The 21,281-nt window shown below is 44.2% G+C and overlaps 1 protein-coding gene and 1 long non-coding RNA gene across 3 annotated transcripts in view; one reads left to right on the top strand and one right to left on the bottom strand.

The window, feature by feature from the left end:
- LOC149323496 (CST complex subunit CTC1-like) overlaps positions 1–18,245 on the top strand; it is a 35,546-nt gene extending 17,301 nt beyond the window's left edge. The window contains exons 11-23 of one of the 2 annotated variants that reach the window (XM_089489062.1): positions 213–327; positions 796–1,267; positions 1,573–1,662; positions 4,038–4,166; positions 5,312–5,370; positions 10,649–10,749; positions 10,982–11,147; positions 12,555–12,635; positions 12,738–12,897; positions 13,056–13,120; positions 16,453–16,618; positions 17,025–17,151; positions 17,982–18,245. In XM_089489062.1, coding sequence (XP_089345188.1) covers positions 213–327; positions 796–1,267; positions 1,573–1,662; positions 4,038–4,166; positions 5,312–5,370; positions 10,649–10,749; positions 10,982–11,147; positions 12,555–12,635; positions 12,738–12,897; positions 13,056–13,120; positions 16,453–16,618; positions 17,025–17,151; positions 17,982–18,085 — 1,835 coding nt within the window. In that variant the 3' untranslated portion in view covers positions 18,086–18,245. Of the gene's footprint in view, positions 1–212; positions 328–795; positions 1,268–1,572; positions 1,663–4,037; positions 4,167–5,311; positions 5,371–10,648; positions 10,750–10,981; positions 11,148–12,554; positions 12,636–12,737; positions 12,898–13,055; positions 13,121–16,452; positions 16,619–17,024; positions 17,162–17,981 lie in introns of both variants that reach the window. The other variant, XM_089489063.1, reaches the window with a different exon arrangement.
- Positions 4,620–20,907, bottom strand: LOC149323495 (uncharacterized). Its single transcript, XR_016276014.1, has 3 exons — positions 20,131–20,907; positions 5,322–5,412; positions 4,620–4,908 (listed from the first exon to the last, which is right to left on the bottom strand). It is a non-coding gene; the product is annotated as an uncharacterized LOC149323495 (long non-coding RNA).
- Positions 20,908–21,281: the final 374 nt, after the last annotated feature.

Here is a 21,281-nt window from a genome sequence, read left to right as displayed (position 1 = left end):
CTGAGTCACATGGCAGTGGGTGGTGGCAACTAGATAATCTTTGGGAGACCCTTTTCCTACTTAAGAGCTGGAGACAGGGCTTGCCCTTACATAAGGGAAAATTGCTGAATTGTATCTGGAGAGGTGTTATTTGCCAGCTTTTTAGTCAGCTTTGTTTAGTTACTAATGCGGTCCTTTCCTCCCCCCCCCCCCCCCGGTCTTTTAAATTATAGGGTGTCTGCTGCAGGTTGAAATATTTCAGCTTATAACAGAGCAATTTCTTCAAAGTAACTTTCCATCTTGGCAACAGCTGGAGACACCCAAGTATGTAAAGGACAAGAAAACAAGGCAAGTTTTGTTTAAAGCCCAGAAAGGTTGAGAACAATGGCAAAGCCTCAAAGCATCATGAATGGGAGTCTTTTGGTGAAGAGACCTGACCCTAATTTGGAATGTCCTGCTGGAACTCTGAAGGAAGAAGGTTGCAGCTGCCTATAAGATTGGTAGCTTCTTTGCCTAAGAGTCAAGACCCTTTTTCATGGCTGCAATATAATTGAAAATTATTTTCAAAATCCAAGTAATCTTTTTACCTGCAATATGTCTCAATAGTCTGGGTCGCTCATACTATCGTCTGTAATTTTAATGGATAGAATTGTTTAATCCTTTTTTAAGGGGGGGAGGGGAATTGTATATATTGTGTTTTTAAAGGTTGTATGCTGCTTTGATTGTGGTAATAAAAAGTGGGATATAAATTAAAGTTTTATTTTATTTATTTATTTATTTATTATTACTATTTCTCTGTTTCTTTTCTCCTTCTAGGCTTTATGCTCAGTTCTTTTTTGAAGATGCAAAGATTCTTCATACTCCTGAAAAGCGAGTCATAAAGGACCCCAAACTCCCTGAAAAGAGAAAGACAGTGAGACCCAGAGCCTGCAAAAGCTCATCTTCTGGGGTGAAGGGCAATGACACCTCAACAGCTGAGCACAGATCCTCAGAAGATCTTGATGTGGGAAAGGCAAAACCAGAGGCTAGCATACCAGAACATTCTGAGAACAGTGCTGGAAAATATAGCTCTGTCTCCCGTCTGTTTCTAGTGACCCAAAAAGAGGGGCTTGCACAGCGCAACTATCTGCCCAGTTCCGAAAGCAAGGGAGCAGATAAACAAGCAGCACAAGTCTGCTTTCAGGCTATGGTGCTATGGATGAGCAAACCTGAGCTATGCACAAGTCTTGAAGAAAGTGGGGGCCATATGATTTCTGCTCTTGAAAAGACAAATGAAGGCCAGCAGAACGTAAGATTGGGCACAGAAGAAGAGGGGAGGTGGCAAGTAATGGGCAAAGTTCAGTCCAGGGGTTGGTTTTGTGCAGGATCCCAGAATGCATGGGCTAGCTCTTAAGACAGCTGGCAGCTTTTTGCATTGTTCCTCCTCCATGCATTTCTGGAGTTCTATAGGTGATTCTGATTGATTAATCCCCACAAAAGGGTAATGTCACTGAAACCCCTTTGTTTATGCTGAGCATTGTTTGCTTTTAACCCTTACTGGAAAATTTGACTTTGATTTTTTTTTACTGCCCTCTCAATTGATTCTCATTTCAGGTGTTGCTACTGTTCCTGAGGAAATTGCTCCACTGGTTCCCATTCCTTCACCCTGGTCATATGTATCGACTTATCATACCTGGGTGTTCGGTAAGAGCAGGAGACAGCTTTAATTCAACTGCTTTTCTTCAACTGCTTTTCTAAAGACTCTGCAAGGGTTCTGACAATCATTGCTAAGTTTCTTTGATACGCTGTCTGAGTTGATAAAAATCCATTATCCTCTAAAACCGATTTTGAGATGGAATCATCTGAGATTTATATATATGTTTGTGGGTGTGTGCAAAGGATTGTATCCAACTGTGCCTCCATACTCTCAGAAGGTTCTTTGTTCCAGAGGGGACTTCCATGAATCAGGAAGGCAGATATTTTTCTCCTGGGTGGAATTTGGTCCTGTTCTTGGTCTCCAAACTGTTTTAGCCCCAGATGGGACTTTTTTAAAAAAAAAAAAAACTGGAAGCAACTTCAAGTTCACTTTCTGCTTTAGAAAAAAAAAACTGTCCTTGAGTAAGGGAAAACATGGTGAAATTGGGATCTCACATCCTAGGAACATAAGGGAACATTTTGTCTATTTTTTTCTAAAATTTCCATTAAATTTAGAGGAAAGTGTTGCCCTCTGAGGTCCAGTGAGTAATCTGTGTCTGTCTGAGTTTAGGTAGTCCACTCCACCTTAAAGAATAACTTGGTTAATATTGCAGATAAATACATTAGCCTGACAGTTTATCGCTCACCTGCCTTCTTCAATAAGAGAGGTTTTCAAATAGCGTTATTTATTTATTTAGAGTATTTATACCCCACTCTTGAGCCATAAAGGCTGTCCAAGCGGCTTACAAATTGTTAATCTGACATTTCTCTACTCTGAGGTTTACAATCTAAATAAGACATGACACACAAAGAAGAGGGAATGGCAGTGGAGGAAGATATTGTCTCTTCTTCTCTCATGGCTAAGGTGGTTGCAGTTGGGGTGGAGGGAGAGCCTTTCATCTGCTTCTGGGTCTGCTTTCTTTTCTTCACTAGACTAGCCTAATTTCACAAATACATTTTTCCACACTGTTTACCACATATAGGCAATTAATTTTCACCACACTAACCAGTAACTGTTAAATGGAGGAGAGTTATAAAATCCCCACTCCTGTTCTAGAGTGGCCTATTCCTATTTCCAAGGTGCTTGTTCTTAGCTGAAGACACCACCAAATTATGGTCTTCATACCATCTGCTTGTCACTTGTGGTATAATAGTTGTTATTGGGTCTGCTCAGTCTCTATCTGTAGTTGGTAATCTGTTTTTACCCATGTCCTTATTCTTCCTGTATCTCTCTTTACTGGCTTCACTTGATTCAACAACAGCAACTGTCCTTTTGCACTCCTTGTGCACATTCCTAAGCTTAAAAGTGTTGTGTATCTTCTTTTCCATCCATCTTACCTGCATCATCTTTTCTTTTTCCTTGTCACAGTTTCTGGGTTTTTGAAATTCATGTAATCTGTGAACTGTTAAATGTATATTATCATAGAAAGCTACACATGAAAACCCCCCACAAGATTCATGCATAGCTACAAAATTAAATATCTAGTAAAGTATTTAATGAAAAGATAGATCAAATAGAAAGGGGCAATTTATTTAGTCACACTATGTATTAAATGAGAGCCAGTGTAGTATAGTGGTTTGAGTGTCAAACTGCAACTGTGGAGAGCAGGGTTTCATTCCATCTTTGCCATGGAGGCTCACTTGGGCAAGTCACACTCTCTCAGCCTCAGATAATGAAAAAACCCCTCTGAAGAAACTTGCCAATACAACCCTATGATAGTTTTGCTTTAGGATCGCCATAAGTAAAAAATTACTTGGAGACACAAAATAACAACAGTGTGTTAAATAGTCAGCCTCTATTATAGGGGAGAAGAAAAAAATTATTTGCTTGATTATTAAGATAATTAATTAAAGGGATGTATCCATGAATTTAACCACAGCAATAATCAGCCACACTTTCCTTGTCAGCTATACCAAGAGTTCTGTAGTTCCATTGCAGAGCCTGTAGTTCCTGGAGTTTATGCTGGGCAAGCTTTGGGTATGCCTTATCTGTTTCAAGAGATGGTAACCTTATAACATCATCCAGGAGAGCAAGCATACTGGGTATATATCAGTGTGATCTACAATTCCTCTCCTGCATTGGGGCTTACCTTGTTGAACCTTCTCCATTTGTTTCCACTTGCTTAACCCCTTCTTGTTTCTTGTGGGGGTTTTCACTCAATTCCTTTCTTTTCGCGATATCAACACTTCTTTGTAACATTAATCTAGCTGTTTCTGTGCCTTATTTATAAAAAAAGCATCATTTTTTTTCCTTTTCCTCTGTGATTGTTCATCTCTGTAGGGTTTTTTTGTTTTGTTTTGCTTTCCTTTTTGGAGGGGGGAACCTCTCTGTATCAATCTTGTTGAAAACGTTATTATTCTACTATGTGTTGTTGCTTTTGTAGGACTTGAACGTGTTTGACAAACCAAGTTTTTCGTTGGCACCAGGCAGCCTCTTGAATTCATTGAACTGCTCCTTGTTTCTGCGTATACCAGACGGTGCTCTCCTGGACCATGTGAACCAGATTTCTCAGGTAGAGTGAGATTCTGCAGGCTTTGGACAATAAAGTCCCCCCCCCTTCCTATGCAGCCTTTCTCCCTGGAGGGACCCAAGGCTGCTCACAAATGAAAGTTCCCTTCAGTAGCATTTCTCTTGTGCCTGTTTAGCTTTTAAAATTTTATTTAGAACAGGAGTGTTATTACCAGCAGAAAATAGCTGCTTGAATGTTGGATTAGGATTCGGAAACAGGTTCAAATCCATGCTCAGCCAGAGAAGCCTCCTGGGTGATCTTGGACAAGTTGCACCCTTTTAACCTCAAAGGGAGACTATGGCAAACTACCTCTGAATTGCTAAGAAAACCCTGTGAAAAGCTTGTGATAAATTGGAGTTGATTTGATGTCACATAACAACAACAAATAATAATAATAGGATTTATTTATATGCTGCCCAATCACTGGGAATCCGGGCGGCTTACAACAGAGGGGATAATAGACGGTTCCCTGCCCTCAGGCTTACAATCTAAAAAGACACAACACCAAAGGAGAAGGGAATGGTGGGGGGGAGGGGATCAGGTCCAGCATTCTTCTCTCCCTCTGAGGCCTGGATCCAAGACAGATGGACTGCAGGGAGGGCTCTTTCTTAATCAAGGCCGGGCCCTATGGCATTGGGCCTGTCCTTTCACTCCCTCCCAGGCCAGAAGATGACAGTTGGAAGGAGGGAGGGGAGGGCTCTTCCTCTTCGGGCCCGATGGCATGAACAAAGCAGGAGTAGATAACCTTTTTTGAGACAGAAATGAGTAGAGTTGAGTGTGACAGTAGTGGGCAGGCCAGTTTTGATTGGGCAGACTAATCAGTAATCTTGTTCCAGCAAGATTGGTATTTTACTACTGAAGGAATCACTTTTTATTCTGGGATGCTTCTGAGTGGTGGGGAAAGGTGGCTGGGGCTGTGTGGGCTTCAGGGAGAGCAGTCAAGAGCCACCTCTAACCCAAAGTTTCCTGCCTTCAATTAGAACAAATGGATAATGCAGAGTACTAGTCATGAGTGAGGCAAGCCACTTTGCTGCTAGCACAGTCTGGTCAAGCCATTTGGTTATGACTATGGGCACGTTAGGTCAGGGGTTTACAGTTATTTGATAGGAAGGCAGAGGATGACTTTTTTTAAAAAAATATCTTTTCAGCTGGTTTCACCTGTGATGGAACAAAAGCTGTTCTCCATTGACGAGATACTCAGCCCTAGGTATGTTGCCCATTCTTCTGTTCTTGTTCACGGAGAGAGTGCCTGTGGAAAACCATTCCAAGGTTAGGCCTAGACATGAATACAGAGTACTTTTTCTGTCAGCGTTCTTAACTTTGCATGGAAGTAGTTTGTTTGATGTAGTACTTCAAGAAACCTACAAAATTCTCCAAGATTCCTGAGCTTTGTAAAGTATAGCTACCATATATACTCGACTATAAGTTGAAAAATTTATGCCCCAAAATGAACTCCAAAATCATGGTTAGAGCCAATGGTTAATGCTAATAAATTTCTTGAAATAAGAAGTGCCCACCTTTCTCTGTAGCCTTGTAATGGCTCCCTGTTTGAAGCCCCAGCGCCCGCTCTCCTCTCTCCCTCTGTGTGTGTGTGTGTGTGTGTGTGTGTGTGTCTGTTTCCCTCTCAGCCTTCCCGTGCAGCCAGAGATAACAAGCTGCTGCTGAGGAAATGAACACACAGAAAGCATGCCCTGGCTTGTACCCTGTTTTGCCTGGAAATCTTGGGGGTGAAAAGCAGCGAGAGGGAAAGGTCTGTCCTCTATTTTTGCAAGCCCTGAACCTTGGAGTCCTGGGAGTGAAAGGCAGAGGGAGAGAAAGGTCTGTCCTCTATTTTTGCAAGCTATGAGCCTTGGAGTCCTGGGGGTGAAAGGCAGAGAGAGAGAAAGGTCTGTCCTCTATTTTTGCAAGCCCTGATCCTTGGGAGTCCTGGGGGTGAAAGGCAGAGAGAGAGAAAGGTCTGTCCTTCTTCTTATTATTATTATTAACCTTTATTTATGAAGCGCTGTAAATTTACACAGCACTGTACATGCAATCTTTTTAGCTAGACAGATCCCTGCCCTCGGGCTTACAATCTAAAAAGACATGACACAGAAGGAGAAGGGAGTGGTGGAGGGAAAGGGTAAGAGGTCCAGCAGTTTCTCTCTACCTCCGAGGCCTGGACCAAGGCAGATGGACTGGAGGGAGGGCTTGGCTTCATAATGGATGGTTAATCTTCCAGGGAAAATACATACTCTCAAGTAGGATAATGCATATACAGTACATAGCAATACAGGAAATGGTTTGATAAACAGGCACCAAAAGAACATCAAATAGTAAGCAACAATTATGCAATGCCTGGGAAGGCTTCTCTGAACAGGATGGTTTTCAACTCCGTTTTGAAGCTGGTTAAAGAAGTGATGGCTCTTGCTTGTGGGGGAAGAAGGTTCCAGGAGTGAGGGGCAGCAAGTGAAAAGGGGCGAATCCGGGATGGGGCAGAGGAAATCCTGGGCTGGGACAGAAGACCTTGACTACCAGAACGGAGGGCCCTGGTGGGAAGGTGAGGAGAAAGAAGGTCTGATAAGTAAGGAGGGGCCAGTCCATGGAGGGCTTTAAATGTCGACAGCAGGAGCTTATACTGAATGCGGAAAGGGAGGGGGAGCCAGTGAAGGGATGCCAACACAGGAGAGATGTGGTCAGTGCGGTGGGTGGAAGTGATAATGCATGCAGCTGAATGCTGAACCGAGATTAAAGGACGGAGGTGAGAAAGAGGAAGCCCAGCCAGGAGGACGTTACAGTAATCAAGTCGTGAGACCACTAGGGCATGGACCAGGATCTTGGCAGTAGAGGCAGAGAGATAAGGTCGGATTTTAACGATATTGTACAAAAAGAATCGACAAGCCTTGGCTGTGGTCTGGATCTGAGGGATACACGACAGAGAAGAGTCAAAGATAAAACCAAGACTGCGGGCTTGCTGGACGGGTTGAATAGAAATGTTGTCCACAGAGACAGAAAAGGAGTGTTGAAGGATGGGCTTAGGAGGAAAGACAAGAAGCTCAGTCTTGGACATGTTGAGCTTCAAACGCCGATGGCGCATCCACTGCGAGACAGCTGTGAGGCAAGATGAAACTTGCTGTTCAAGCCTTGGAGAAAGGTCAGGGGTGGAAAGATACAGCTGGGTGTCATCGGCATACAGATGGTAGGAAAAGCCAAGAGCGCTAATGAGTTTTCCTAAGGACAGTGTGTAGAGAGAAAACCGAAGGGGACCCAGAACAGAGCCCTGGGGAACTCCAACAGATAAGGGAACAGGAGAAGAAGTCTGGCCCCCTGCAACTACTGCAAAAGATCTGCCAGACAAGTAAGATCTAAACCAGTCAAGAACAGAGTCTGAGAACCCAAGGTCAGAAAGTATATCAACTAGAAGACAGTGATCAACAGTGTCAAAGGCAGCAGACAAATCAAGAAGGATGAGAACAGAGTAAAGGCCATTAGCCTTGGCCTGTAAAAGGTCATTCGAAATCTTAGTGAGAGCTGTCTCAGTAGAATGCCTTGGGCGGAAACCAGACTGAAAGGGATCGAGGATGGAGTTGGCTTCAAGAAACTCAAGACAGCGAGAATAAACAACCCGTTCCAAAACCTTAGAAAGAAAAGGAAGAAGAGAAATTGGACGATAGCTAGACAAAGAGGAGGGGTCGAGAGAAGGTTTTTTCAGAATTGGGGAAATGAGAGCATGTTTGAAGTCCGACGGGAAGGAGCCTGTAGAGAGAGAGAGATTGAAGATATGGAGAAGCGAGGGCAGAAAGGAGGGAGCTATAGAGATTAGAAGACGAGTAGGAATTGGATCAAGAGAACAGGTTGCAGGTTTGGAAGAGTTCAGAAGTGTAGAGAGTTCATCCAAAGAGGCAGGAGGAAACACAGAAAATTTGTTAGGTGAGGGCGATAAAAGATTAAGAGCAGAAGAAGAATCGGGGGGGACTATCTCAGAGCGAATAGTGAAAATCTTAGAGATGAAATAATTAGCAAAGTCATTAGGAGAGAATGATGAAGAGACCGGAGGAGAGGGAGGTTTAAGCAAAGTGTTGAAGGTGGAGAACAAACGCTGCAGGCGCTTCTCATTGGCGGAGATCAATGATTTGTAATAATTCTGTTTTGCCATAGAGAGGGCGCGTGAGAAGGAAGAAAGAACAAATTTGAAATGGATAAAATCAGCCCACTCTTTGGACTTTCTCCAAAGACGTTCGGCCGCTCTAGAGCAGGACCGGAGAAACTTAATGTTGGGGGTAAGCCAGGGCTGAGGCCTAGTCTTAGAGGAAGAAGTGCGTACAGAGACAGGGGCAAAATGGTCAAGAGTCGAGGAAAGAGTGGAGTTAAATAAAGACATTGCTGAATCAGCAGAATCCCCGAGATTTAGGGAAGAGAGAGATGAATCCAGGGTCAGACCAAGATGGTTAGAGTCAACAGACTGAAGATCACGAAAATGGCGTTGAATAGTATGGCGAGGAGGAGGAGTATAAGTAAGAGCAAAGGAGATTAAATGATGATCAGATAGTGGAAAGTCAAGTGCCAGGTAGTCAGAAATGGCGCAGTTTGCAGCAAGAACTAGGTCAAGACAGTGACCAAGAGAATGAGTTGAAGAGTTGGAATGTGGTTGGAGGCCAAAAGAAGCTAGCAGAGAGTTAAAGCGAGATGTTGTAGGGTTATTGGAATCATCAACGTGGATATTGAAGTCACCTAGGATCAGAGTGGGGACTGAATCTGAAAGAAAGAATGTCAGCCATGATTCAAAGTCTGAGAGAAACTGGGTGGCAGAGCCAGGAGGGTGATAAATAACTGCGACCCGGAGCTGTAGAGGAGAAAAGAGTCTAATAGGATGAAACTCAAAAGAAGAGAAATGATAGCTGGGGGGAAAAGATAGAACTTGAAACTGGCAGGAGTTAGATAGCAAGATACCAACCCCTCCTCCTTGACCCTCAGGGCAGCTTGTGTGGGTGAAGGAGAGACCACCAAAAGAAAGGGCAGCGGAGGTTGTAGTATCATGGGCTGGGAGCCAGGTTTCGGTGAGAGCGAGGAGGCTAAAGGATTTAGAGAGAAAAAGGTCGTGGATTGCTGCTGCTTTAGGGGCAGCAGACCGGCAGTTCCAGAGGGAACAGAGGAAGGGAAGCAGGGAGACAGGGAGAGGCCGAATGGGGATCAGGTTAGGAGAAATGTGGCGAGCCATGGGAAGGATGGGGTTCACAGAGAAAAGAAAGAGGCGTAGCTGGCTCTCTTACTGGGGTGGTAAAGGAGTTTGAGGGCTTTACAATTAAAGGTCAACAACAACAATAACAATAATAATGAAAACAATAATAATATTGCTAGCTCAGTCCTTCTGGGGACGAGTCCGATGCAAGCAGGAAGTTCTTCCGGGGAGCACAGGTTATACTTGTCCTTCTTCCTGTGGAGAATTCTGGGACCAGCAGGAGAGTGAGATGGAACAGGTGCCTTCTGGGGGGGGGGGGAGCAGAGTTCCTTTGTGTAGGGAAGATGGGAGGCCCTGCCTTCTTTCCCCTCAGAGGCAGAGATGGAGTCAGGTGCCTTCTGGAAGACTGGAGTTCCTTTCTGCAAGCTATGAGCCTTGGGAGTCCTGGGGGTGACAAGGAGAGAGACAGTGGGGTCTGTCCTCCTTTTCGCAAGCCATGAGCCTTGGAGATGCTTCTGGAAAGGGGAAGTGTGTGTGTGCCAAGACTGATGCTTGGGAGAGGTTCAGAGAGGGAAGTGGTGCTTCGTTTCCCCCACTTTAGATCTTTTGTAACATCCTCCAGTGTTTGCCCCTCGACTTATCAACGGGTCATATCAAAACCATGATTTTGGATCCAAAAACTGCTCTCGACTTATACATGAGGTCGAATTATACATGAGTATATACGGTAATTTTGGTGTGAAAAAAAAGGAAGGAAAGAAGCAAGCAAGCAACATCTAAAATAACTAAATCCAAGCTTTTAGGCAAATTGAGGAGGGAGCTAGCTTGTTTTCTGCTGCTCCAGAGACTAGGACCCAGAGCAATGGATGCAAGTTACAGAAATAGAAATTCCACCTCAACATTAGGAGGAACCTCCTGACAGTAAGGGCTGTACGACATTGGAACAGGGGGTTGGACTGGATGGCCCTTGTGGTCTCTTCCAACTCTATTATTCTATGATTCTATGAAGTTCCTTTTCCATTTGAACTGTTTTGAATTACCTCATAGGTTTAAACATTCAAATGCTCAAGTGTAGGATGAAATTGATATTATTTTTAATATGAGCATCTTTGAAAAGCAACATACAAACATTTCAGGGAAATAAGGTCTGGCCTATGTGCATAGGACATTTGGAGTTAACAGTTTGAGTTGACTTTTTGTCATTCTTAGCGTAAACCCATTGAAATCAATGGGACATCAAGGAGTCTAATCAACTAGAATCTGATTATGCTGGCAGAATTGGTGCTGTATTTGGGAATCTAATGAAACTTGATATGTTCTCTTTCATTAGGTTTACAGGATCCCTGGTCTCTTTCTCTGGGGAAGTGGTGGAGAAGCATTTGTGTGAATTCCCTGCTGGAAGAAAATCAAGAACAAATGCCCAACATAAGGGTGAGAATCTGGAATATAATGGAAGGCAGTTGAGTCTGGTATGACCGTAGATGTATCACTGGGCCCAGGTGTGGCATATTTGCATGCAGAGAACCAAGTCACCTATAGATTATCCACTGTTAAAGGACTTGTCTGAGGCAGAGCTTGTAAAATCCAGGTTTTCTAAGATGAATTCAGAATTACAGTGTTTACTGGATGAGAACAATATGTTGCCTGTCCTCTGCACTTTTAGCAAACCGTCTGTCCTTGGATTACACTGTAAAACTGAGCATATTACCAGCAGCTGCTTCCTCAGTTAGGCTGGATGTGTACATTGAAGCCCCTTTCCTGCCATATCTTTGGGGAGTGCTCCCAGGAGCCAGAATTCTCTTCAGTGGCCTGCAGCGCAAAATTTCCAGGTACAGTCAGCTCTCCTTATCTACAGATTTTTTATCCACGGATTCAAGCATCCACAGCTTGACAATATTTTTAAAAAGTATAAATTACAAAAAGCAAATCTTGATTTTGCCATTTGATATAAGGGACGCAATTTTGCCCTGCCATTATATTTAAGGGGACTTGAGCATCCGTGGATTTTGTTATCCACGGGGGATCCTGGAACCAAACCCCAGCGGATAACAAGGTCCCATTGTATGTTTTGGCCTTATTTCCACTATGTTTTAAAACAGTTTGCAAACCGGTTTGAGGTGTTTTAAATTAACCTTGTTTGCACTTGAGCTGAATTGCTGAAGTGGTTTGGTGAGGGGACGCTAGACCCACTTAACACGCTTTTTTTGACGCTCATTTTTTTTTTGCTCCTTTTGCAATAAATTGATTCAGCACAGGTGTGAACGGGATGCGGATCAGAATTGATTTTTAAAATGAGGTGATCATATGATCATCCACCAAAGAGGGTCCCTTTGGAATCAAATCATTGGTCAGTGTGAATGAGAAATGGGTTGTTTTACAACAAGAAAATGTGATCGGGACAAATGCAGTTTGAACCATGCTCTGCTCTTGAATCAATCCATCGATTTGGATCACAAACCGATTTATTTGTAAATGGGAATGAGGCCTTTGATCCAAACACACACTTGTATTTGTGTTTAAACATGTTACAAAATACCCTTTGTCTAACAAGTGTTTTGGTTGAGAGGGTTTATAAATTGAACCTCTGAATATTCATCAATAAGCATCCCTGAGTTCACTGAGTAGACTTTACTCCCAATACAGTACAAAGGACTCCAGTCATGCTGCAAAGAAGTTTAATCATTAAGGTGTGCTTCAAAAACTGCATTCTTTGTATATTTTTTGTAGAAAAACTTTAGACAGGAAATTAAAATAGACAGCTTACAGCGTCGGTGTTGCTTAAGATCTGAGATCATATGTGGCATATTTGTATGTCAGGAAACAAAACTGTGGTTTATATCCATGAAGGCTAAAATAAAAGTCTTAGTCTTAAAGGTGCTGCCACATTTCTTCTCTTTTTCCCCTTCTTCTTTTTTATGGTGCAAGACACCAACACAGCTACTTCGTTGAAATCTGTATTTAAATCGGAGAAGCACTTGTTGCATACAATAATTCCAAGTTAAGTTATTGGGAAAGCAGAGTGAGTTTTATTCTAGAATTTCAAAGCTCCTAGCAATGGCCTTGCTGTGTAAAGAAAAGATGTAAAAAGTACAACAATGCTAGAAGCACATGAAGTACTTAGGTCAGGCTGGGACATGGTACTTCTATTCACTAGGTGCTTTGGAGATCACATCATGAATGCCAGTCCCATTAATAGAGCTCATTTAGAAATCAGCTTCTATCTCTTTGAATTATAGATTCAGCAATGTCTACTGTACTTATATTGCTTCTAGCTGCATGAGAATTCTGACTCCTCCACCCAACAACCTTTCTTCCCGGTGGGTATAAATGGTTCTTTTGTCTTTTGAAAAAATCTGCATGCTTCATTCAGCTCTATTGGGTTTGGCTAATACATTTTAATGTTGTTATTTTATTTTTAGACATCTGGGTTCCACTTCTGTCCTCTCAGGAATATATTTGTACAATGTAGCACTGCAACCTCCTAATCTGTGCCAAATAGAGGCCACTTGCCACCTGACGTGTGTCCTTTTTATGTCCCTGCGGTGGACTTGCTCTGTCTGCAGCAGCACCTTTATAGAGGTACCAAGTCAGCCATATTGGAGGGTGGCACGTCCCTGACTAGAATCCTTCCCCATGACACAATAGGTTTCTCTATGAAGGGGGTGGAGTGGCAGTATATAGTCTGAATGGGCAGAAACCTGCGTTTGTCATCAATGTCTGCCTCTTTTTCCATTTAGGGCAGGTGCAGCCAGAATCATCCTCCTTGCTTGTCACATACAGGAGTGACTAAAGCTAGTGCCAAGTGAGTACTGCAGAACTGACTTGGCATTTCATTTGTAGATTTTTCTTTTTTAAAAATTGCACAAATGTCTTTTTAAAAATTATATAATTGAAGGTCAGATATCTATTTTCTGTTTAAGTCATTGTCAATGACATTGACTTAAACAGATTTAATACAAATGGTCTAAATTCAATCGTTAGTGTCAACTATATTAGATCCACTGAGACAATGGGACTTACATACATGATGAGTTCCCAAGTTCCCAGTGATTCAGTACCATAGAATAGAATCATAGAATGATAGAGTTGAAAGAGACCACAAGGGCCATCCAGTCCAACCCCCTGCCATGCAGGAAATCCAAATCAAAGCATCCCCGACAGATGGCCATCCAGCCTCTGTTTAAAGACCTAAGGAAGGAGACTCCACTATGCTTTGAGGGAGTGTGTTCCACTGTCGGACAGCCCTTACTGTCAGGAAGTTCCTCCTAATGCTAAGGTGGAATTTCTTTTCCTGTAGCTCGCATCCATTGCTCCGGGTCCTAGTCTCTGGAGCAGAAGAAAACAAGCTTGCTCCCTCCTCAATATGACATCCCTTCAAATATTTAAACAGGGCTATCATATAACCTCTTAACCCTCTCTTCTCCAAGCTAAATAACCTCAGCTCCCCAAGTCGTTCCTGGTAGGGCATGGCTTCCAGACCCTTAACCATTTTAGTCGCTCTTCTTTGGACATGCTCCAGTTTCTCCACATCCTTTTTAAATTGTGGTGCCCAGAACTGGACACAATATTCCAGATGGGGCCTGACCAGAGCAGAATATAGTGGCACTATTACTTCCCTTGATCTAGACACTATACTTTTATTGATCTAGCCTAAAATAGCATTGGCCTTTTTAGGTGCTGCGTCGCACTGACGACTCGTGTTCAACTTGTGGTCTACTTTGACTTCCAGATCCGTTTTACATGTAGTTTCATTCAGCCAGGTGTCGCCCATCCTATATCTGTGCATTTCATTTTTCTGCCCTAAGTGCAGTACCTTACATTTCTCCGTGTTGAATTTCATTTTGTTAGCTTTGGCCCAGCTTTCTAGTCTATTCAGGTCATCTTGAATTTTGATCCTGTCCAGTAGGTCTGCTTTAGCTGACACTAATAATTGGATTGATGCTAGTGGTTGTTCAGTCTTTGCCAGTTTGATAACTCATACAGTATAACCTTTCAGTTTCATAGTCAGTACATTATTCCTGGTTGGATTAGATCGAGTCTGTCTTGCTACACAATACTATTTCTTGTTAACCATGGTTAGATGCCTCCAGGAAGCTCACAAATAGGATGTGAAGGTGAAAGATCTTTTACATTCTTCTCACCCCACACTTCCTCTCCCCAGCTTACCTCCAAACATGGAGATTTTATTAACCAGTAGCTATTGATAAGTTGATCTTTTGCTAACTAATCCTTTTTAATTATTTGTTTGTTTATTTATTAATTAAATATTTGCAGGCTACCGTGTATCCAAAGATCTCATTGCATGTTACAGTAAAATGGATATGAACTATTTAACATAGTTTAAAACAGTAAGAATATTTAAAGATTAAAACATATTAAACAATTTAACACTTTAAAAAGGCAATTTAGAAACACTTAAAACCATTTTAACCACTCATGCAAATTTGAATGAAATCATCCAGGCCTCTGAGGAGGGAAGAAAAGTCATCATGTGGCTTTTATGGGTAGCCCCCCCCCCCCCATTGAATTAGTTTCCAGGCATCTCCTCTGCCCTGGTAAAAATGGGGGGGGGGGGGGCAGAAATAGGGCAACCCTGGGGAGGAAGAAAAATTGTGCAGACTCCAAACTCATGGGCTAATAGTAATAAAATGAACACCCAAAATGTTAACCAGTATCTCTTGTAAATCTGAGCCCCCAGCCCTGTTGCTGTGGGGACTCTCCCCTCCTTGATTTGCCCCATCAAAGGAGGTTGCTTGGGCAGTAGCTTCTTCCAGGCAGTGAGGAAACTGCCCTTAAGTTAGCATTGACTGAAGACCATTGCTAATCATGGGTAGATAGCTGCATATGGCCTGTAGTGTAGCCTTGATATTCACAGGGCATTCTGTTTTATTTATGCTTGAAACAGCCCCATCTTCAAGCTGGGGTTTAGGAGCTTAGCCCTTTCAATCTCAGGCAGGCTTTATAGTAACCTGGCTGCATTATAGAAGCTGGCTTGTTCTTCAATTCCCTTCCCACTTGCATAGGTAGCTGGGAAGGGCAGAGGGGCTGCTGTGGGACATGGCTCCCCATTTACCTGAGATAGGTCTGTATCCTGAGAAAGGATAATCTCTGATGGAAAGGAGAGGCCAAGGGCCCCAACTGCCTGCTCAAGAGCTCCACAGTTTGGGGCAGCCTAATACAATTGGGGGTGTAGGGAACTCTCTCCCCATCCTTTCCACAAGTGGTCACCCCCCCTTTTTTTTTTTGAGGAGGGAACGCAGGAGGATTTGTATCCATGTGCTCTCTCAGAAAATCATAGAATCATAGGGTTGTAAGAGATCCCAGGGGCCATCCAGTCCAACCCCATTCTGCCATGCAGGAACTCTCAATCAAAGCATAACCAATAGATGGCCCTCCAGCCTCTGTTTCGAAGTGGGTGGCAGAGGCCATGCTCTCTCTGGTGAGGACACGAAGCCATTTTGTACTTTTTTGTGGGATGCTCTGTGGCAGCCAAAACAGACCATTTTAGAGTTGGAAGCTTCAGCTCCTTCTGGGCCCAGTCTAGCTTCCTTTACAGCCATGCGGCTGTACAACATAAAGGAAGAGTTCTCTGCCTCCTTACACACCATCTCATTATAAGAATTCAAAAGGAATGTGCAGGAGCCCTGGCAACACCACCATGTGTTTCCCAGTCTGCAATAGGATCTTCCACACCTGTTGGGGTCCTGGGTGCCATTGGGGCCAGAGATGGGAAGGAAGGGGGAGACCAAGAGTTTATGACCCCATCTGCCCTCCTGGCAGAGTCCCAAACCTTATGATAGGCATAGTGCCTGCAATGGCAATGGCTTGAAGAGACACGTCCTGCAGGAGCGTAGGCAGGAACAAGACTGAGGCTCAAGGGGGCTAGCTCCTCCCTATATAGGGGGCCGGTCTTTGTTCTGTTGTCCCTGCCTACAGGAACAAATTGGGAGGAGCTAACCCAGAATAACGGAGGTTATGACCCTGTCTGCTGGGAAATAACATTCTCAAATGTATTTGTTTTAGATTATTATTTTTTTAAATCCCTCTGAATTGTAGAATGTTACTTTCCAGAATAAGACTTTTCTGTGCCAAAATTTTGTTTACAAATTTTGTCAAACCTGCTTTTGCTTTCAGAGTCCTAGTAGAAGATGGAACAAGTGAGTTTGTGGTGTTATGCAAGGACCAGCAAGTACAGAAAGTCCTGTCTCTGAGCCCCAAGGAATGGGATATTATACAGCGTCATGTTCAGAGCAAAGGCAGTGTCTACGTTCAGCCCAGCAATGCTAGCTCTGGTCCCGGGGTGAGCTGTCACAACATCTTGTAGTAGCAAATCCCACAAGTTAGTTATTTAAGGCAGAAAAAATGGGAGGCTGACACTGTAATTATCAATGTGAAGACTTAGAATAGTTACCTTTTCTCCATTTGGGGGGACTGGAATAGAGTAATTTTTCCATGTCCCTTTTTGTGGGGCTTCAAATATTTAGCTAGGATACAAAATTGAGAGCAGGCCTGAATAGGAGCACTGTGGGAAGTGAAGCGTCTGAAGAAAAAGGGTTGTCCTTCTCCTCTGACCTCTCCATGGTGTTGAAAAATATCGTGTCAGTCAGTTCAATATGCTCAACTTTGTGACCCAAATCTGAACTCTGAGTTCCTTTGTGTATTTTACTCACTCAGTATGCTTCTAATTGTCTTTCTGCTTTGGACAGAGAACTGAAGAGCCTGAAGACATATTAACTTGGTACTTGACAAGCTTATGCAGAAGCCCAGTTGTCTGTCGGACCATACGGTTGACTTTCCAACTGGATAAAAAATTCCCCAAGGTTCAGGAAGCAGGTAAGTAGAGGTGTGTGTTTGGTATTATCAGAGCTTACTAAATAATTCTTCAGCAGTAAAGTGAATGTGTTTTAAGTTTGGACATCTGGACAATACCTCAGGCGTGATGGCAGCAGTGATACCTTGTCCTATCCCTGGAATGAGCGCCCACAATATCAGCAACAGCAGTCCATAGAATGGAATTGCTGCAAATTTGCTGCATGTTCCACAATTCCCTCTTATACACAATTTTTATTCAAGACACATGAATTCTACAACTTCCTTTGCATTGGGTGTGTGGGGTGTGTATGTTTAAAAAAAAAAGGTAGAAGTTGACAAAATTACTGAAGTAACCAAACATGAAAAGAGGATTATAAATGCAGAATTTTGGGGAAAGTCATGGCATGACATGAAGGTAACAGCCCTACTGTTGCACAGTATTAAATTCCCACTTTTGAAAATTGAAGTTCTGTTAGAGCAGTGTTCTCGAGAAGTGAAAATGTCTATTTCTTTTTTTTAAAGCAGCCATCTAGAATTTCCTCATGCCTCTTTTGGGGGGTGGATGGGGCTTTAACTTACAAAATGCTAAGATACAAAATTGAAAGCAAGACTGAATCGAATCACTGTGGGAAGGGAAGAGTCTGAAGAAGAGGGCTGGTTGTCATCCTCTGACCTCTCTATGGTGCTGAGAGAATAAGGTGCTGATCCCTGCAATTCTCCACTCTTTCCCTTAAAACAGGAGTGGTGAAAATTCACACAGCTGGGCCAGCTGAGATTCAGGGCATGGGTCTCAAATCCGTATAGTTTCCATGCAATCGGTCCACGGTACAAAATGTCTGTTTTCTTTCTAGGACCACGACAGTTAAGAAGGTTTTTCTCGAATGAATTAGAATTCTTAAGTCATACAAGGACTGAATCAAATTTGGTATGTCTGAACATCCAGGAGGCTACGTAAAGAGTGAAAAAAGAGGAGCAAAGCATTGTACATTTTCCCATTTCTTGTCCTGCACAGAGGAAGAATAAGGACACTTGTGTCTTTTATATGTACTTTGACATTTGGAGGAGATATTTAAAGTTTTATCATGTACAGTCCTGTGTTCTGAAACAATATATATATATATATATATATCACATAATGGATGCTTATAGTATAAATTTACACAAAATAAATTTTGTACATCAAAATGCAACAGATTATTTGGGGGGGGAAGTGAACATTTATTTTAAACACAGTTGGTTTCTGCTGTTACATTTCTATAGCAATATAACTTTGAACAGAGGCTGGAGGGCCATCTGTTGGGGGTGCTTTGATTATGAGTTCCTACATGGCCAAATGGGGTTGGACTGGCTGGCCCTTGGGGTCTCTCTCTGTTGTATGAGAAAGCAAATGTTGTTTCTTGAGCCCAATAGTGGTAACTGGAAAGGAAGCCAGCAGTGCATATTGAGTCCAGCTATGCTGCTGAATAATGGCTACCGTAGGATAATGCTGAAGCAAAGGGCTCCTAAAGAGCTGTTCAGCAGCTTCTTGGCTTTACTTTTGCCTAGGGACAAAGCTGTTGGGGAAATGGTAGCCCTCCAGATGCTGGTGAGCAACTACTGCTGTCATCCCTCACCACTAGTCAAGGTCTCTGAGCTGATGAGATTTGGAGTTCAAGAACATCTGGAGAGCCATAGGTCATCCTCAAGGACTTGCTCAAGGACCTGGAGATATGGAGTAACTACCATTGATCCTCTACAAGAGTTTGAAAAGCAAACATTCCTCTGCTGGGTTCTTTCTTTTCTTAAGCCACCAACGACAAAAACCCTGTGACCGCTTAAAGACTAAGAAGAAGGACTAAGCTAGACACCATCCGATGAAAGTTGGTGCCAAAAAATTATTTCCTGTTTCTTCTGCAACAGCCCTTCGTCCTCCGAGAATTCTGGCTCTGATGTCGTGATGCACTCTGTCTTATCTTCCTTATCTTCATTCTCCGAGGAATGAGAAGAGTGGCAGGCCGAGGCGGAGAGCTGGGCTCTGTCGTGCCTGGGGTGTTTGGCTGGGGGGAGGCGGTTGGGGTCTCCTAGGCCATCATCCTGTTGGTGGAGGGAGCAGCCAGTAGCGTCCCAGTTCGGGCATCCCCTAAGAGAGTGGGGAACCTCAAATGTCCTCTGGGCTGGCGGTTGTTGCGGGTCAGCTGCCGGGGGGTGGCTGGGTTCCTCCTGTCTGTGGGAAATGGAGGCGGCTCCCCTGGCCCAGGCTGCATAGGGGAGCCGCCATAATTGCCCTGGGGGAGGTGGCCACCCCGTCTCATGGGAGTTGGCGGCCGCCAGAAACGCCGGCAAAACAAAATGGCGACCACCACCAGGGCGCCTAAGATGGCAGCAGCCATCCAGACACCTAAGATGGCCACTGCCGTCAGGGCACCCAAAATGGCGGACCCCTGCATGTGATCAGGGAGTCTCTCCCCTTCCTGGCAGTCGAAATGGCGACCGCCGTAGGCCCAGCCAATGTGGCGGCCCCCATCTGGCCAGGCCACATGGCTGCCACCATCTATCTGGTGAGGGAAGCATGCGTGGTTCTGAGCCTCAAACCGGCGCGCGCCTCCTCATAACCCGAGATTGGGGCTGCAGCCATCTGCGCTGCAAAAAAGCGGCACCCCTCCTGGAGGCTGGGCTTGGAATTCCTGAACATGGTAGGGAGGGGGGAGAGAGGTTCGTGGTTTGGAGTGGCTTCCGAGGTTGGCCAGGCAGCGGTGGCTTGGCTGGGGCCTCCTTGGTGGCCTGCGAGGCCCCAGAGTCGGCGGGAAGGAGGGCATAACAATGATCTCCAGGGTCCCCCTCCTCCTGGACAGACACGGGGCTCCAGGGCCCTTCCAGATCCTCTCCCCTTCCCTGGAGAGTCCCCCAGTGTCCATAGATGTGGGGGACCTCCTGAGCCAGGAAGTCTCTAAAGGCGGCAGCCCACTCCGGTGGGAGGTGAGAGCTTGCTTGGGGAGGGGGAAAAGGGGCCTCAGTACTCACTGTGACTGGTGGGGCCCACGGTGATCCATCAGTTGGCGCCTCGCCGGACCCCAACCCAAGATGGGTCAAGTGGGGGCACGGAGCCTCGGCAGCTGAGAGGGAAGATCCCTCCTCTGGCCAAGCTCCCTTGGGCTCCTCTAACCCCGGCTGAGAAGCCAGCTGCGCATCCGCCAGAGTCAGAGTGAGTGGCAGGGGTGAGGATCCCAGAGCTGCAGAAGGTTTCTTCATAGCAAAGAATCCACAAATTAAAAAGCCAAAAGGAAAAAAAAGGTTTTAAAAAGTGAGGTCTTTCTGAGGAACTAGGAATGTCCACGTCCTGCTAGGAGCAAGGCAGGAACAAGACTGGACTTCATGGGTTGCCCCTCGCAGGAGGAGGCAGGGGGGTTCTTTTGTTATTTTAATTATGTCCTTGCCTCTAGGAGCTCATGGGAGGTGCAACCCAATTCTAAGGAGGATCTAACGTTCTCTGCTGGGAAACAGCTATTTACCCAAATGGGAAAAAAATGAAATTAAGTTTTCCTCCATCTCCTGCTTCAAAGAATCACAGAGTTGGAAGAGGCCACAAAGGCCATGCAGTCTAACCTCCTGCCATTCACGAACACACAATCAAAGCCCCAGAGAGATGGCCATCTGGCCTCTGTTTAAAAACCTCCAAAGAAGTTGGACTCCACCACATTCCAAGGTAGCATCTTCCACTGTCAAACAACTCTTACCCTCATGAAGATCCTCCTAACGTTGAGGTGGAATCTTTTTTTCATGTACTTTGAATCCATTGCTCAGGAGCCTATTCTCTGGAGCAGCAGAAAACAAGCTTGCCCCATCTTTCATAAAACAGCCTTTCAAATATTTAAACATGGCTCTCATGTCACTTCTTAATCTTCTCTTCTTCAGACTTAACATACCTAGCACTCCCACTACAGCTTACACTAGCATTTTTATAATACTTCATATAAAACAGAGAATGAAGGCGATGGGACTGGAGGAATGAGAAAAATAAAGTTTCTGCCTGAGAAGCCACATGGAGAATGAGATCAAGGGACATTGTAGTGCCACTCTATTCTGCTTTGGACAAACCTCACCTGGAGTACTGTGCAGTTCTGTGCACTGCAATTCAAGAAGGGTATCAAGAAGTTGAAAGTGTTTCCGGAAAT

This window comes from Sceloporus occidentalis, unplaced genomic scaffold (assembly GCF_023333645.1).
Source record: "Sceloporus occidentalis isolate IW3139 unplaced genomic scaffold, rSceOcc1.0.p SCAF_1, whole genome shotgun sequence".
Lineage (NCBI taxonomy): Eukaryota > Metazoa > Chordata > Lepidosauria > Squamata > Phrynosomatidae > Sceloporus > Sceloporus occidentalis.
This window is presented reverse-complemented; position numbering and strand designations above follow the sequence as displayed.